Source organism: Oncorhynchus mykiss, chromosome 19 (genome assembly GCF_057628025.1).
Source record: "Oncorhynchus mykiss isolate SJ-2025 chromosome 19, ASM5762802v1, whole genome shotgun sequence".
NCBI lineage: Eukaryota > Metazoa > Chordata > Actinopteri > Salmoniformes > Salmonidae > Oncorhynchus > Oncorhynchus mykiss.
Window position 1 is genome coordinate 69,319,621 of NC_143040.1, and position 17,604 is coordinate 69,337,224.

A 17,604-nucleotide genomic window follows, 5' to 3' on the forward strand; every position below is an offset into this window, starting at 1 on the left:
GGCGAATGTGGCTCCTGACGAAAGCGGATTACAAAAAGAAAGCTAGCCACGTCGCGGTCTCCCACGACAGCCTACAGGACAGGCTAAACACCTTTTTCTCAAGAGTCGAGCACAATGACCCTGAGCTGCCGAGGAGAGCCCCTGAGGACAACGTGACTACACACTCACAGTCTCCACTGAGGACGTATGTAAGTCCTTCAAACGTGTTCAAATCAAATCAAATGTATTTATATAGCCCTTCTTGCATCAGCTGATATGCAAAGTGCTGTACAGAAACCCAGCCTAAAACCCCAAACAACAAGCAATGCAGGTGTAGAAGCACGGTGGCTAGGAAAAACTCCCTAGAAAGGCCAAAACCTAGTAAGAAACCTAGAGAGGAACCAGGCTATGAGGGGTGGCCAGTACTCTTCTGGCTGTGCCGGGTGGAGATTAGAAACCTAGAGAGGAACCAGGCTATGAGGGGTGGCCAGTCCTCTTCTGGCTGTGCCGGGTGGAGATTATAACAGAACATGGCCAAGATGTTCAAATGTTCATAAATGACCAGCATGGTCAAATAATAGGTCTGGGACAGGTAGCACGTCCGGTGAACAGGTCAGGATTCCATAGCCGCAGGCAGAACAGTTGAAACTGGAGCAGCAGCACGGCCAGGTGGACTGGGGACAGCAAGGAGTCATCAGGCCAGGTAGTCCTGAGGCATGGTCCTAGGGCTCAGGTCCTCCGAGAGAGAGAAATAAAAAAAGAGAGAAAGAGAGAATTAGAGAGAGAGCATACTCAAATTCACACAGGACACCGAATAGGACAGGAGAAGTACTCCAGATATAACAAACTGACCCTAGCCCCCCGACACATAAACTACTGTAGCATATATACTGGAGGCTAAGACAGGAGGGGTCAGGAGACACTGTGGCCCCATCCGATGATACCCCCAGACAGGGCCAAACAGGCAGGATATAACCCCACCCACTTTGCCAAAGCACAGCCCCCACACTACTAGAGGGATATTTTCAACCACCAACTGTTAACCCTTGCGATGCTGCCGGCACGCCCAGATGGTATCTCTAGCCGTGCCCTAGTTGCATGTACAGGCCAGCTGGGAATTGTTGTTCTATGACATTTTCTCACCCTAGCTCAGGCCGTTATCCCCACCTGCTTCAACATGTCCACTATCTTTCCCTGTGCCCAAGAAAGAGAAAGTAACTGAACTGAATGACTACTGACCAGTAGCACTCACTTCCGTCAGCATGAAGTGCTTCGAGTGGCTAGTCAAAGACCATATCACCTCCTCCCTCCCCGACACACTCGACCCTCTCCAATTCGCCTACTGCCCTGACAGATCCACGGACGACGCAATCGCCATTACACTGCACACTGCCCTCAGTGTGAGAGAGAGAGAGAGAGAGACCTCTCTCCCCCCACCTCTCTCTCTCTGAGAGAGAGAGAGAGAGAGAGAGAGAGAGAGAGAGAGAGAGAGAGAGAGAGAGAGAGAGAGAGAGAGAGAGAGAGAGAGAGAGAGAGAGAGAGAGAGAGAGAGAGAGAGAGAGAGAGAGAGAGAGAGAGAGAGAGAGAGAGAGAGAGAGAGAGAGAGAGAGAGAGAGAGAGAGAGAGAGAGAGAGAGAGAGAGTGTGAGTAACTCCACCTGGTGGTAAAATCCAGTGTCAGGTGAATATGTGTGTGTTTTACAGAGGCCTGTACAATAACAGGTCGGAGGATATTGTTATTACGTATGTGCATTATTAGAAGTTTAACGTCACCGTTTATGATGTGTGCTGTATGAGGCCTATTCGCATGCGCAATAAATCAACAATAAACTTGAAAGTAAAAAAAAAGAAAGAAACGTTTACATTTTTTCTTCGAAGTCAAAGTGAACTGACTACATTTGAATGACTACAAGACCCAAGATCCGGAAGTATATTTACAAAAAAGAACTGACGTCACGCCCCATGAACTCGCAGTATATACACATTGGACCCTCGAGGAAGTTAGTAAGAGACTATTTTAACCGAAAAAAATATATATATATTAAACAACAATTTAAGTTGATGTAAAGTTAGCTTGTTGTTTAGAATTTACATTTAACTAAACGTATAGGCTATTTTTGTGTTGTTGTTTTTTTCTCCTAAATACCGACCATTAGTTAGCGTAGCTGTAGCTATCTAAGTTAGCCAGATGAGTCGCTTCTATCCGACCAATTTCTTCCCAATAGAGCCACAGATAGAACAACTCACTGTCTTTTAAATAGAGCTAGCTAACGATGTTCTCGGTTAGACTAACAAACTAGCTAGAATGACAAACTAAGTCAGCCCCCTCGTATTTAGCAAGTTAGTTAGCTAACGTGTGTGTGTGTGTGTGTGTGTGTGTGTGTGAGTGAGTGAGTGAGAGAGAGAGAGTCTGATGACACTGATAGTTGTGTCCTTGTCCTTTGGAGGAAGAGGAAGAGGAATATGATCAGCCTACACGCCGTATAGATCAGTGCTTCGCCACCAGCCCACAGAGGGAACTGCGACTAACTGACAGCGAGGAAGAATGCCGAGGAGAAAACAATCAAACCCACAGCCCGTCAAATGTAAGTACAGTTTTATAGCCTTTTCTACCTACTATAGTCATGTTATTGACTGGGTGGCGAAGGAGTTATTACAAAACTAACTAGCTGGTTGTTTTCACATATTTCAATGTCTGAGATGGATTGCTACTTGTACCTTCTAGAGGAGTGCTCATGGTGCTTACTAGATCAACTGTAATCCATACTTGTACTGATTTGAGTGAAGTCTTGGGTTTGGGTATATACAACTTGGATACAGGATTAGATCATATAGTTACAGAGTTGATGTGTACTTCAATTGTTAAACCTCTGTTAGCTTCCAGAACTGTAATGTCTCTCTCTCTCTCACTCTCTCTCTCTCTCTGTCTCTCTCTCTCTGTCTCTCTCTCTCTGTCTCTCTCTTTCGGTCTCTCTCTCTCTCTCTCTCTCTCTCTCTCTCTCTCTCTCATCATGCCTGTGTGCATGGTTGGGTGTCATCCTCCTCTCTTCGTCCTCATGAATGTGTTTATCCCATCCTGTGTGTGAGTTATCTCATCTCTTCCTCCCTTCCTTCTCTCTGCTTCCTGTCTCTACTTCCCCTCCCTGACCTCTCCTCCCTCCCTCCTCTCAATCTCCTCCAGCCCCCTCTCCCCCCTCTTTCTCTCACTCTTCCCTTGCTTCCTCCCTTCCTTTCTCTCCCTCCTTCTCCCCTTGCTTCCTCCCTCTCCCTTTCTCTTTCTCTCCCTCCTTCTCACCTGCCTCTCCTCTTCAATCACCCCACAGTGCTATATTAGTGTGATAAAGGTTATTGTGTATTCCAGTAGACGGTGTAGTATAATGATGGTGTGTATTACAGTAGACAGTGTAGTATAATGATGGTGTGTATTACAGTAGACAGTGTAGTATAATGATGCTGTGTATTACAGTAGACAGTGTAGTATAATGATAGTGTGTGTAGTATAATGATGGTGTGTGTAGTATAATGATGGTGTGTATTACAGTAGACAGTGTAGTATAATGATGGTGTGTGTAGTATAATGATGGTGTGTATTACAGTAGACAGTGTAGTATAATGATGGTGTGTATTACAGTAGACAGTGTAGTATAATGATGCTGTGTATTACAGTAGACAGTGTAGTATAATGATGCTGTGTATTACAGTAGACAGTGTAGTATAATGATGGTGTGTGTAGTATAATGATGGTGTGTAGTATAATGATGGTGTGTGTAGTATAATGATGGTGTGTGTAGTATAATGATGGTGTGTATTACAGTAGACAGTGTAGTATAATGATGCTGTGTATTACAGTAGACAGTGTAGTATAATGATGGTGTGTGTAGTATAATGATGGTGTGTGTAATATAATGATGGTGTGTATTACAGTAGACAGTGTAGTATAATGATGGTGTGTGTAGTATAATGATGGTGTGTAGTATAATGATGGTGTGTGTAGTATAATGATGGTGTGTAGTATAATGATGGTGTGTATTACAGTAGACAGTGTAGTATAATGATGCTGTGTATTACAGTAGACAGTGTAGTATAATGATGGTGTGTATTACAGTAGACGGTGTAGTATAATGTGTGTGTGTGTGTGTGTGTGTGTGTGTGTGTGTGTGTGTGTGTGTGTGTGTGTGTGTGAGATATAGTAGACGGTGTGGAGTGTGAGCCAGGATGCCTGGTTCTGGACAGTGACTTCCTGCTTAGTGGAGAGCTCTGTGAGTTTGGAGACACAGAGATCATGGGGCTGGACAGAGACACAGGTCAGACACACACACACACACACTTACACATATACACAAACACGGACCAACTTGATCTCATAGTTTCACTTCCGAAATTATGGATGAACGTCTATTTTGTGATGCATTAGTTCTGCGTGGTTACAGGTTTAATTCCACATAGTAAACGGGTTTACTTCCGAGTGGTAAACAGGGTTAATTCCGAGTGGTAAACAGGGTTAATTCCGAACGGTAAACGGGTTTACTTCCGAGTGGTAAACAGGGTTAATTCCGAACGGTAAACGGGTTTACTTCCGAGTGGTAAACAGGGTTAATTCCGAACGGTAAACGGGTTTACTTCCGAGTGGTAAACAGGGTTAATTCCGAACGGTAAACGGGTTTACTTCCGAGTGGTAAACAGGGTTAATTCCGAACGGTAAACGGGTTTACTTCCGAGTGGTAAACAGGGTTAATTCCGAACGGTAAACGGGTTTACTTCCGAGTGGTAAACAGGGTTAATTCCGAACGGTAAACAGGTTTACTTCCGAGTGGTAAACAGGGTTAATTCCGAACGGTAAACGGGTTTACTTCCGAGTGGTAAACAGGGTTAATTCCGAACGGTAAACGGGTTTACTTCCGAACGGTAAACAGGGTTAATTCCGAACGGTAAACGGGTTTACTTCCGAGTGGTAAACAGGGTTAATTCCGAGTGGTAAACGGGTTTACTTCCGAGTGGTAAACAGGGTTAATTCCGAGTGGTAAACAGGGTTAATTCCGAGTGGTAAACAGGGTTAATTCCGAACGGTAAACGGGTTTACTTCCGAGTGGTAAACAGGGTTAATTCCGAGTGGTAAACAGGGTTAATTCCGAGTGGTAAACAGGGTTAGTTCCGAACGGTAAACGGGTTTACTTCCGAGTGGTAAACAGGGTTAATTCCGAGTGGTAAACAGGGTTAATTCCGAGTGGTAAACGGGGTTAATTCCGAGTGGTAAACGGGTCTACTTCCGAGTGGTAAACGGGTTTACTTCCGAGTGGTAAACAGGGTTAATTCAGCATAGTTAAAACAGAAACAACTCGAAAGGTTGAAGCGTAGGTATTAAGTCCGAGGGGTTAACCCTCTAGAGTCTATGTCCACGCCCCCGTGAGAATTCTATTAGCATAATAAAACAATCCCCATTTAAAATCCATCAGTTTAAGCTAGAGATATCACCTTTTGTTGCATTGGATTCCGTCTCAATCCACGGCATCCACGGATGTCTCACTTCCGCACCTGCGGTGGAAGGTGACAGAGCTAGAGCGGTGTTTGTCAGACCAAGAGACATCCAGAAAATCATTATTCTCACAAAATTGGTTTTGTAACATCCGAATGGTTTGGCCTTCAAAACTATTATGAAAAGACGAGACTCTCACAAACATGACGGTGTTCTCTGTGTTTTTCTCTACGGCCCCCACAAGAGTCTTGGGACCCGTCTGAAGCCGGTAGCGCTGATCTGCCAACCTCTGTCTGTAGCGAACAGTTTGTGTTACACACTAATATGGGCCCGTCTGTGGAAAGGTGAGACTCATGTGGGTGTCTTTTGCTCTAGTACACCCGCAGGTCTCACAGGACTTGTCTGAAAGTTCGCCTGCACCAGTTGAAAACATTTATGAAATAATATATAGAGACTATTTAGTGACAAAAAATAAGGGGTTAAATATATATATATATATTTTAAACCAAACGTATATTATTTATGTTTCCTGATCTTTCTTAAATCTCTCAGATAGAGGACAGACACTTCAGGACAAACTTCTTTTTCATTTAGTTTCTGTTCCATGTAGTGAATATGGTATTAAATGTGTTTCTATGGGCTACTAGATGTGAGGCCAAATTATCATTTCTCATCAAAATAATGTTTAATTTTTTTTATTCGTTTCCTTAAACTTCTAACTCAAATAGCTAAATGATCCTTGGTATGACCTTCTGAAAACAACTCCATATAGCTTAGTACAACCCCTCGGCTTGGACAGGGCTTAGTCTGTAGAGGGTTAAGGTTTGTCCTCGGGGGTTTGGGGAATGCGCTGTTTCCATCAAGTATCATCGAGAGCATTGTGAACTGGAGTGGTCAGAGCAGCATGCTTCGGTCTAAGGCCACGTTCAAAACAACGGAGAACTGTGAAAAGTACGAGGTCAAATCATGACGGAGGTGATCTTCAAGTTGGAAAGTCAGAACTCTAGAAAGAGGCCAGAGTTCACGAGTTTAATTCTGAGTTCAAAACAAAAAAAATGTCCCTTCCCAGTCGGAGCGCATTTTTTCTCCCCCAGAGTTCCTGAGTTGAATTCTGAGTTCAAAACAAAAAAAATTCCCTTCCCAGTCGGAGCACATTTTTTCTCCCCCAGAGTTCCTGAGTTGAATTCTGAGTTCAAAACAAAAAAATGTCCCTTCCCAGTCGGAGCACATTTTTTCTCCCCCAGAGTTCCTGAGTTGTTTTGAACACAGCATAAGCAGCGCTCTTCGTCTCTGAGCATCACACCAGTGCTCTGCAATAATTTTCAAAACATTTTATATATATTTTTTGTAGGTCGATATCGATGTCTTCAGGAGCTTTTCAGATGTCCGCAATAGAATGCTGTTTCTAGTGACCAATAGAATGCTCTTTCTAGTGACCAATAGAATGCTATTTCTTTTGACCAATAGAATGCTATTTTTAGTGACCAATAGAATGCTATTTCTAGGAACCAATAGAATGCTATTTTTAGAGATCAATAGAATGCTATTTCTAGGTACCAATAAAATGCTTTTTCCAGGGACCAATAGAATGCTATTTCCAGTGACCAATAGAATGCTATTTCTAGGAACCAATAGAATGCTATTTTTAGAGATCAATATAATGCTATTTCTAGGAACCAATAGAATGCTGTTTCTAGTGACCAATATAATGCTATTTCTAGTGACCAATAGAATGCTATTTTTAGTGACCAATAGAATGCTATTTCTAGGAACCAATAGAATGCTATTTTTAGAGATCAATAGAATGCTATTTCTAGGTACCAATAAAATGCTATTTCCAGGGACCAATAGAATGCTATTTCCAGTGACCAATAGAATGCTATTTCTAGTCACCAGTAGGATGCTTTTTCTAGTGACCAATAGGATGCTTTTCTAGTGACCAATAGGATGCTTTTTCTAGTGACCAATGGGATGCTTTTTCTAGTAACCAGGCTGACACTGACAAGTACACAGACACACACTTACAGGGCATTCGGAAAATGTTCAGACCCCTTGACTTTTTCCACATTTTGTTATGTTACAGCCTTATTCTAAAATGTATTAAATCATTTTCCCCCCTCATCAATCTAAACACAATACCCCATTTAAAAAACATTTTTTTAGACATTTTTGCAAATGTAAAAATACTAAACTGAAATATCACATTCCCATAAGTATTCAGACCCTTTACTCAGTACTTTGTTGAAGCACCTTTGACAGCGATTACAGCCTTGACTCTTCTTGGGTATGACGCTGCAAACTTGCCACACCTGTATTTAGGGAGTTTCTCCCATTATTCTCTGCAGATCCTCTCAAGCTCTGTCGGGTTAGATGGGGAGGTCTCTCCAGAGATGTTCGATCGGATTCTGGCTGGGCCACTCAAGGACATTGAGACTTTTCCCAAAGCCACTCCTACATTGTCTTGGCTGTGTGCTTAGGTTTGTTGTCCTGTTGGAAGGTGAACCTTAGCCCCAGTCTGAAGTCCTGAGCACTCTGGAGCAAGGATCTCTTTGTACTTTGCTCCGTTCATCTTTCCCTCGATCCTGACCAGTCTCTCAGTCCCTGCCGCTGAAAAACATCCATGCTTCACCGTAGGGATGGTATTGGCCAGATGCTGAGCGGTGCCGTGTTTCCTCCAGTCGTGACATTTGGCATTCAAGCCAAAGAGTTCAATCTTGGTTTCATCAGACCAGAGAATCTTGTTTCTCGTGATCTGAGAGTCTTTAGGTGCCTTTTGGCAAACTCCAAGCAGGCAGTCATGTGCCTTTTACTGAGGAGTGGCTTCCATCTGGCCACTCTACCATAAAGGCCTGATTGGTGGAGTGCTGCGGAGATGGTTGTCCTTCTGGAAGGTTCTCCCATCTCCACAGAGGAACTCTGGAGCTCTGTCAGAGTAACCATTGGATTCTTGGTTGCCTCCCTGACCAAGGCCCTTCTCCCCCGATTGCTCAGTTTGGCTGGGCTGCCAGCTCCAGGAAGAGTCTTGGTGGTTCCAAACTTCTTCCATTTAAGAATGATGGAGGCCACTGTGTTCTTGGGGACCTTCAATAACGTTGTAGAAACATCTCAAGGATGATCGACGGAAACAGTATGCACCTGAGCTTAATGTTGAAACTAATGAATACTAATGTAAATAAGGTATTTCTGTATTTTTATTTTTGTATAAATTTGCAAACGTTTCTAAACCTGTTTTCGCTTCGTCATTATGGGGTATTGTGGGTATATTGATGAGGAATTTCTTTCATTTAATCCATTTTAGAATAAGGCTAGGGGTCTGAATACTTTCCGAATGCACTGATCATGGTTTTACGAGTCCTTGACCAAATGCTGTTGTATGCTCCTTCCCTCTCTCTCTCTCCCTCGCTCTCTTCCTCTCTCTCTACCCCTTTCTCTCTACTCCTCTCTTTGCCCTCGCTCTAGCACTCTCCCTCCTTCTCTCTCCCTCCTTCTCTCCCTCCTCTCTCTCCCTCCTTCTCTCCCTCCTTCTCTCTCTCTCCCTCCTTCTCTCGCTCCCTCCTCTCTCTCCCTCCTTCTCTCTCTCTCCCTCCTTCTCTCTCTCTCCCTCATTCTCTCTCTCTCTCCTTCTCTCTCTCTTCCCTCTCTCTCCCTCCTTCTCTCTCTCTCCCTCCTTCTCTCTCTCTCTCTCCCTCCTTCTCTCTCTCTCCCTCCTCTCTCTCTCCCTCCTTCTCTCTCTCCCTCCTCTCTCTCTCTCTCCCTCCTTCTCTCTCTCTCCCTCCTTCTCTCTCTCTCCCTCCTTCTCTCTCTCCCTCCTTCTCTCTCTCCCTCCCTCTCTCTCTCTCTCCCTCCCTCTCTCTCCCTCTCCCTCCCTCCATCTCTTTCTCACTCTTCCCTCTCTCTCTCTATCAGGTATGACAGTGTTCTCTCTGAGTGATGACGGCACCAGCCTTCCAGCTTCGGGTGACTCGGCCTTCCCGGCATTCCTCTCCTGTAAGGGGTGCCGCCAATTGATGGGGACCGACCTTGACCTGGGAGCAGGACTTGACTTGGGGGCGGGACTCTACTGCCTGAGCTGCGAAGAGGGCCTCCAATCAGAATCACACACAGCCATGGAGGATACCTCACAGGGGGAGGAGTCAACCCCGGCTGTCCAATCCAGTGGGGGGAAGAAGAGGAAGAGGAGTAAGGCGGGTGATGAAGAAGTCTGTATGAAGCTGTACACGTGCTCTCTGTGTAGTTTCTCCTCTCGCTACTCCAACCATCTCAAACGCCACATGAGAACCCATGATGGAGAGAAGCCCTACCGCTGTCCCCACTGCCCCTACGCCTCTACACAGAGGGTCAACCTGCAGAGACACACGCGCACACACACCGGGGAGAAGCCCTACCTCTGCAACGCCTGCAACTATGCCTGTAGTTCCCTGGGGAACCTGCGGAGGCACCAGCGCTCGCACAGCCAGGAGCCTCAGCCCCGGCCGCAACGCACACACACACTGAAGAGACGCAGCAGACGAAAACACACACACAGAGAAAACGGTGAAGGTAAGGGCATACAGTCAGGCGAGTACACACACACACACACACACACACACACACACACACACACTTAGACACACACACACACTTAGACACACACACACACTTAGACACACTTAAACACACACACACGCACACACTTAGACACACACACACACACTTAGACACACTTAGACACACACACACACACACACTTAGACACACACACACTTAGACACACACACACACACACACTTAGACACACACACACTTAGACACACACACACTTAGACACACACACACACACACACTTAGACACACACACACACTTAGACACACACACACTTAGACACACACACACACACACACTTAGACACACACACACACTTAGACACACACACACACAGAGGTAATCTGTTCCAGAAAAGAGGTTTATTTTGAAAGTTCTAGTCTGTAGCTCAGAGTGAAAGGAGAAGTGTTGGTTAACTTCCTGAAACTGCAGTTTAAAAAGAGGAAGAAGCTCTGTTTGGTTGGCTGGTTACTGAACTAAAGGTTGTGTGTGTGTGTGTGTGTGTGTGTGTGTGTGTGTACTGTTCTCTCCTCCAGATGCCGTTTTGTCAGACCTGACAGTGTGTGTGAGGGAGGACTCTGATTTCCTCCAGTCCCTAGGGGGGGTAGCCTCTCCCTCCCTCCCCCCCTCCGCCCCCCTCCCCGACCTCCTCTTCCCCCTCTGTTGTCGCTCCTGTGGCCTCACCCTGGAAGGAGAGGGAGAGGCGGAGGGCAGAGGACAGATGTGTAGTCAATGTTCTGAGTTTGTCCTCTCTAAGGATATAGGCTCCTCCAGCCCCACTGACACAGACTCACACACAGTCCGGCCGGGGGCCAGTAAGCTGTACCGCTGCCCTCTCTGCCCCTTCCTCTCCCTCTACCCCAACCACCTGGCCCGACACGCCCACACCCACAGCGGGGAGAAGCCCCACCGCTGCCCCCAGTGCCCTTACGCCTCGGCCCACCTGGACAACCTGAAACGCCACCTCCGGGTCCACACGGGGGAGAAGCCCTACCGCTGTCCCCAGTGCTCGTACGCCTGCGGGAACCTGGCCAACCTGAGGCGCCATGAGAGGATTCACTCTGGAGCCAAGCCGTTCCACTGCTCTGTGTGTGGCTACAGCTGTAACCAGAGTATGAACCTGAAGAGACACATGCTGAGACACACGGGGGAGAAGCCATATGGCTGTGCTGAGTGTGACTACACTACGGGACACTGGGACAACTACAAACGCCATCAGAGGAAACACGGACACAACACACACAGCTGGGACAAACACACACACCAGGACACTACAGCAGACAGCAACACACAGCACTGAGACACACACACACACACTCCACTGAGACACACACACACACACACACACACACACACACTCCACTGAGACACACACACACCACTGAGACACACACCCACACACACCACTGAGACACACACAGCACTGAGACACACACACACACACTCCACTGAGACATACACACACACTCCACTGAGACACACACACACACTCCACTGACACACACACACACACACACACACTCCACTGAGACACACACACACACACCACTGAGACACACACACACCACTGAGACAGACATACACCACTGAGACACACACACACCACTGAGACACACACACACCACTGAGACACACACAGCACTGAGACACACACACACACACACACACACACACACACACACACAGCACTGAGACACACACCACTGAGACACACACACACCACTGAGACACACACAGCACTGAGACACACACACACACACACACACACACACACACACAGCACTGAGACACACACACACAGCACTGAGACACACACACACACAGCACTGAGACACACAGCACTGAGACACACACACATACACACACAGCACTGAGACACACACACAGCACTGACACATACACACACAGCACTGACACATACACACACACACACACACACACACACACACCTCTCCCTGGTTATGGTTCCCTGTTCCTTGAATTCAGTGTTGGTCTGTGTGTGTTGTGTGTTACAATGGTAACCCCCGACCCCGATCTCTGCTCTCCCTCAGAGGGGCGCGACTTATCTCAGGAACCTTTTAGAGGCGGAGCTACATGTGCTGGTTTCCTGGATCTGAACACTGCACTGGCCTTAGGGCATTAAATGGTGTGTCTGTGGGATTCAAGATTCAACCTTTTATTTTTTTTATGGTTAAATGTTGTTTTTAATAAAGTAGATGCGTTGTTTGAAAATTGTATGTTTTGATTGAGATTTAAGCCATTTCTGAATTGTGTATTCCAAAAACAACAAAAAAACTATCTGTAAAGAATGTAATTGTGAAACAGTTAAAGAGTTTATTTTTGCAACAAATTCTGATATATTTTAGTTGATTTGAACAATGTTTCTCAGAAAATAGTATTGCGTTGGCAGACATCACGTTGTATTCTCATTGGAGACGATGCCTAGCACACAGTAGCAGTTTCAAAATGTTTAGAAACAGAAATGCAGAGTTTAAAGTCTCGTCCCTTTGCTTCCATATGGCTCTTCGCAAATACACCCCTGCTGATTGTAAGGCTACTCAGAGAACAGACAGGACCCCTGTTGATTGTAAGGCTACTCCGAGAACAGACAGGACCCCTGTTGATTGTAAGGCTACTCAGAGAACAGACAGGACCCCTGCTGATTGTAAGGCTACTCAGAGAACAGACAGGACCCCTGCTGATTGTAAGGCTACTCCGAGAACAGACAGGACCCCTGCTGATTGTTAGGCTACTCAGAGAACAGACAGGACCCCTGCTGATTGTAAGGCTACTCCGAGAACAGACAGGACCCCTGCTGATTGTAAGGCTACTCAGAGAACAGACAGGACCCCTGCTGATTGTAAGGCTACTCCGACAACAGACAGGACCCCTGCTGATTGTAAGGCTACTCAGAGAACAGACAGGACCCCTGCTGATTGTAAGGCTACTCAGAGAACAGACAGGACCCCTGCTGATTGTAAGGCTACTCAGAGAACAGACAGGACCCCTGCTGATTGTAAGGCTACTCCGACAACAGACAGGACCCCTGCTGATTGTAAGGCTACTCAGAACAGACAGGACCCCTGCTGATTGTAAGGCTACTCAGAACAGACAGGACCCCTGCTGATTGTTAGGCTACTCAGAGAACAGACAGGACCCCTGTTGATTGTTAGGCTACTCAGAGAACAGACAGGACCCCTGCTGATTGTAAGGCTACTCAGAGAACAGACAGGACCCCTGCTGATTGTAAGGCTACTCCGACAACAGACAGGACCCCTGCTGATTGTAAGGCTACTCAGAACAGACAGGACCCCTGCTGATTGTAAGGCTACTCAGAACAGACAGGACCCCTGCTGATTGTAAGGCTACTCAGAACAGACAGGACCCCTGCTGATTGTTAGGCTACTCAGAGAACAGACAGGACCCCTGCTGATTGTAAGGCTACTCCGAGAACAGACAGGACCACATTAACTGTTTGTACATTGTGCCTTCTACATCTCTAGTACTGAAATAAAACCTTTTGTCTGAAGTGTTTTGCTTTTTGTTGGTTTTGTACTCGTGATAGGAGTGGTGATGGTCGTCGATCTTTTCAGGTATGTCTTTCTGTCAAGTTAGATGATGATGAAATATATATACAGTGCCTTGCGAAAGTATTCGGCCCCCTTGAACTTTGCGACCTTTTGCCACATTTCAGGCTTCAAACATAAAGATATAAAACTGTATTTTTTTGTGAAGAATCAACAACAAGTGAGACACAATCATGAAGTGGAACGACATTTATTGGATATTTCAAACTTTTTTAACAAATCAAAAACTTAAAAATTGGGCGTGCAAAATTATTCAGCCCCTTTACTTTCAGTGCTTCAAACTCTCTCCAGAAGTTCAGTGAGGATCTCTGAATAATCCAATGTTGACCTAAATGACTAATGAGGATAAATACAATCCACCTGTGTGTAATCAAGTCTCCATATAAATGCACCTGCACTGTGATAGTCTCAGAGGTCCGTTAAAAGCGCAGAGAGCATCATGAAGAACAAGGAACACACCATGCAGGTCCGAGATACTGTTGTGAAGAAGTTTAAAGCCGGATTTGGATACAAAAAGATTTCCCAAGCTTTAAACATCCCAAGGAGCACTGTGCAAGCGATAATATTGAAATGGAAGGAGTATCAGACCACTGCAAATCTACCAAGACCTGGCCGTCCCTCTAAACTTTCAGCTCATACAAGGAGAAGACTGATCAGAGATGCAGCCAAGAGGCCCATGATCACTCTGGATGAACTGCAGAGATCTACAGCTGAGGTGGGAGACTCTGTCCATAGGACAACAATCAGTCGTATACTGCACAAATCTGGCCTTTATGGAAGAGTGGCAAGAAAGCCATTTCTTAAAGATATGAGGTGGGGGCTACAAAGTATTAACTTAAGGGGGCTGAATAATTTTGCACGTCCAATTTTTCAGTTTTTGATTTGTTAAAAGTTTGAAATATCCAATAAATGTCGTTCCACTTCATGATTGTGTCTCACTTGTTGATTCTTCACAAAAAAATAGTTTTATATCTTTATGTTTGAAGCCTGAAATGTGGCAAAAGGTCGCAAAGTTCAAGGGGGCCGAATACTTTCGCAAGGCACTATATATATATATATATATATATATACACAGTCAGGTCCATAGGTATTTGGACAGTGACACAATTTGCATCATTTTTGGGTCATTGTCCATCTGCACTGTGAAGCGCCGTCCAATGAGTTTTGAAGCTTTTTGGCTGAATCTGAGCAGATAATATCATTAGCCCCAAACACTTCAGAATTCATCCGGCTGTTTTTTGTCAGCAGTCACATCATCACTAAATACAAGGGAAGCAGTTCCACTGGCAGCCATACATGCCCACGCCATAACACCACCTCCACCATGCTTCTCAGATGAGGTGGTATGCTTCGGATCATGAGCAGTTCCTTCCCTTCTTCATACCACCACCTCCACCATGCTTCAAAGATGAGTTGGTATGCTTTGGATCATGAGCAGTTCCTTCCCTTCTCCATACCACTACCTCCACCATGCTTCACAGATGAGGTGGTATGCTTCGGATCATGAGCAGTTCCTTCCCTTCTCCATACCACTACCTCCACCATGCTTCACAGATGAGGTGGTATGCTTCAGATGATGAGCAGTTCCTTCCCTTCCCCATAACACTACCTCCACCATGCTTCACAGATGAGGTGGTATGCTTCGGATCATGAGCAGTTCCTTCCCTTCTCCATAACACTACCTCCACCATGCTTCACAGATGAGGTGGTATGCTTCGGATCATGAGCAGTTCCTTCCCTTCTCCATACCACTACCTCCACCATGCTTCACAGATGAGGTGGTATGCTTCGGATCATGAGCAGTTCCTTCCCTTCTCCATAACACTACCTCCACCATGCTTCACAGATGAGGTGGTATGATTCAGATGATGAGCAATTCCTTCCCTTCTCCATAACACTACCTCCACCATGCTTCACAGATGAGGTGGTATGCTTCGGATCATGAGCAGTTCCTTCCCTTCTCCATAACACTACCTCCACCATGCTTCACAGATGAGGTGGTATGCTTCAGATGATGAGCAGTTCCTTCCCTTCCCCATAACACTACCTCCACCATGCTTCACAGATGAGGTGGTATGCTTCGGATCATGAGCAGTTCCTTCCCTTCTCCATAACACTACCTCCACCATGCTTCACAGATGAGGTGGTATGCTTCGGATCATGAGCAGTTCCTTCCCTTCTCCATAACACTACCTCCACCATGCTTCACAGATGAGGTGGTATGATTCAGATGATGAGCAATTCCTTCCCTTCTCCATAACTCTTCTCTTCCCATCATTCTGGTCCAAGTTTATCTTTGTCTCATCTTTTTATGGGATGTTGTTCCAGAACCGCACGTTTAAAAAATAAAATAAAAAAATTTGGAGCAAACTCTAATCTGGTCTTCCTGTTTTTGAGAAATGGTTTACATCTTGTGTATTTACTCTGGTGAAGTCTTCTCTTGATTGTTGACTTTGACGCAGATAGACCTTCCTCCTGGAGGGTGTTGTTGATCTGGCCGACTGTTGTAAAAAATGTTTTTTCTTCACCATGGAAACCATTCTGTCATCCACCACAGTTGTTTTCCGTGGTCTTCCGGGCCTTTTGTTGTTCCTGAGCTCACCAGTGGCCACACCTCATGTTTTTGCTATCACTCTGATGGGTTTGTTTTGATTTGTCAGCCTAACGGCTTGTTTCACTGGCAGTGACAGCTCTCTGGACTTCATATTGAGGGTTTGTTTCACTGGCAGTGACAGCTCTTTGGACTTCATATTGAGGGTTTGCTTCACTGGCAGTGACAGCTCTCTGGACTTCATATTGAGGGTTTGTTTCACTGGCAGTGACAGCTCTCTGGACTTCATATTGAGGGTTTGTTTCACTGGCAGTGACAGCTCTTTGGACTTCATATTGAGGGTTTGCTTCACTGGCAGTGACAGCTCTCTGGACTTCATATTGAGGGTTTGTTTCACTGGCAGTGACAGCTCTCTGGACTTCATATTGAGGGTTTGTTTCACTGGCAGTGACAGCTCTCTGGACTTCATATTGAGGGTTAACAGTAACAGATTCCAAATGCAAAAATGCCACACTTGAAATCAACCTTTTATCTGCTTACCAAATGAACTAATGAGGTAATAACACACACCTGGTCATGAAACACCTGAGCAACCAATTGTCCAATTACTTTTGATCCCTTAGAAAGGGGGGAGGGCCACATATAAAAAGTGCTGTAATTTCTACACCGTTCACCCGATTTGGATGTAAATCCCCTCAAATTAAAGCTAAAAATGCACTTTAAACTCACATGTCAACTCCAATATGCTGTTGTAGACAGCCAAAATAATAATAACTTGGTCAATGTCCAAATATTTATGGACCTGACTGTATATATCTATTTAGACGATGGTGATATATATATATATATATATATATACAGTACCAGTCAAAAGTTTGGACATTCAAGGGTTTTTATTTATTTTTTACTATTTTCTACATTGTAGAATAATAGTGAAAACATCAAAACTATGAAATAACACATATGGAATCATGCAGTAAACAAAAAAAAAGTGGAAATCAAAATCTGAATATATTTAATTAGCCAACCTTTGCCTTGATGACAGCTTCGCACACTCAGCTTCCCAGCTTTCTCAGCTTCCTCAGTTTCAGCACTTGATGGTTTTTGCGACTCCACTTGAAGGAACTTTCTTGAAATGTTCCATATTGTCTGACCTTCGTCTCTTAAAGTAATGATGGACTGTCGTTTCTCTTTGCTTATTTGAGCTGTTCTTGCCATAATATGGACTTGGACTTTTACCAAATAGGGCTATCTTCTGTATGCTACTAATTGTCTCAAACGCATTAAGAAGGAAAGAAATTCCACAAATTAACTTTTAACAAGGCACACCGGTTAATTGAAATGCATTCCTGGTGACAACCTCATGAAGCTGGTTGAGAGAATGCCAAGAGTGTGCAAAGCTGTCATCAAGGCAAATGGTGGCTACTTTGAAG

General features: G+C 45.1%; 1 protein-coding gene across 7 annotated transcripts; it reads left to right on the forward strand.

Moving 5' to 3' along the window:
• Window positions 1-1,654: 1,654 nt before the first annotated feature.
• On the forward strand, window positions 1,655-13,562 carry znf513b (zinc finger protein 513b). 7 transcript variants are annotated; one of them, XM_036955242.2, is made up of 5 exons: window positions 1,655-1,978; window positions 2,426-2,563; window positions 4,169-4,282; window positions 9,358-9,990; window positions 10,570-13,562. In XM_036955242.2, exons 2-5 carry the CDS (start codon window positions 2,524-2,526, stop codon window positions 11,331-11,333), a joined length of 1,551 nt encoding a protein of 516 aa, XP_036811137.1. In that variant the 5' UTR covers window positions 1,655-1,978; window positions 2,426-2,523; the 3' UTR covers window positions 11,334-13,562. The 7 variants fall into 7 exon arrangements, with proteins under 7 accessions (XP_036811137.1, XP_090067746.1, XP_036811141.1 ...); XM_090211620.1 differs by having other exon boundaries at window positions 1,926-1,978; window positions 4,172-4,282; window positions 9,358-9,984; XM_036955245.2 differs by having other exon boundaries at window positions 1,928-1,978; window positions 9,358-9,984.
• The last annotated feature ends 4,042 nt before the right edge of the window (window positions 13,563-17,604 follow it).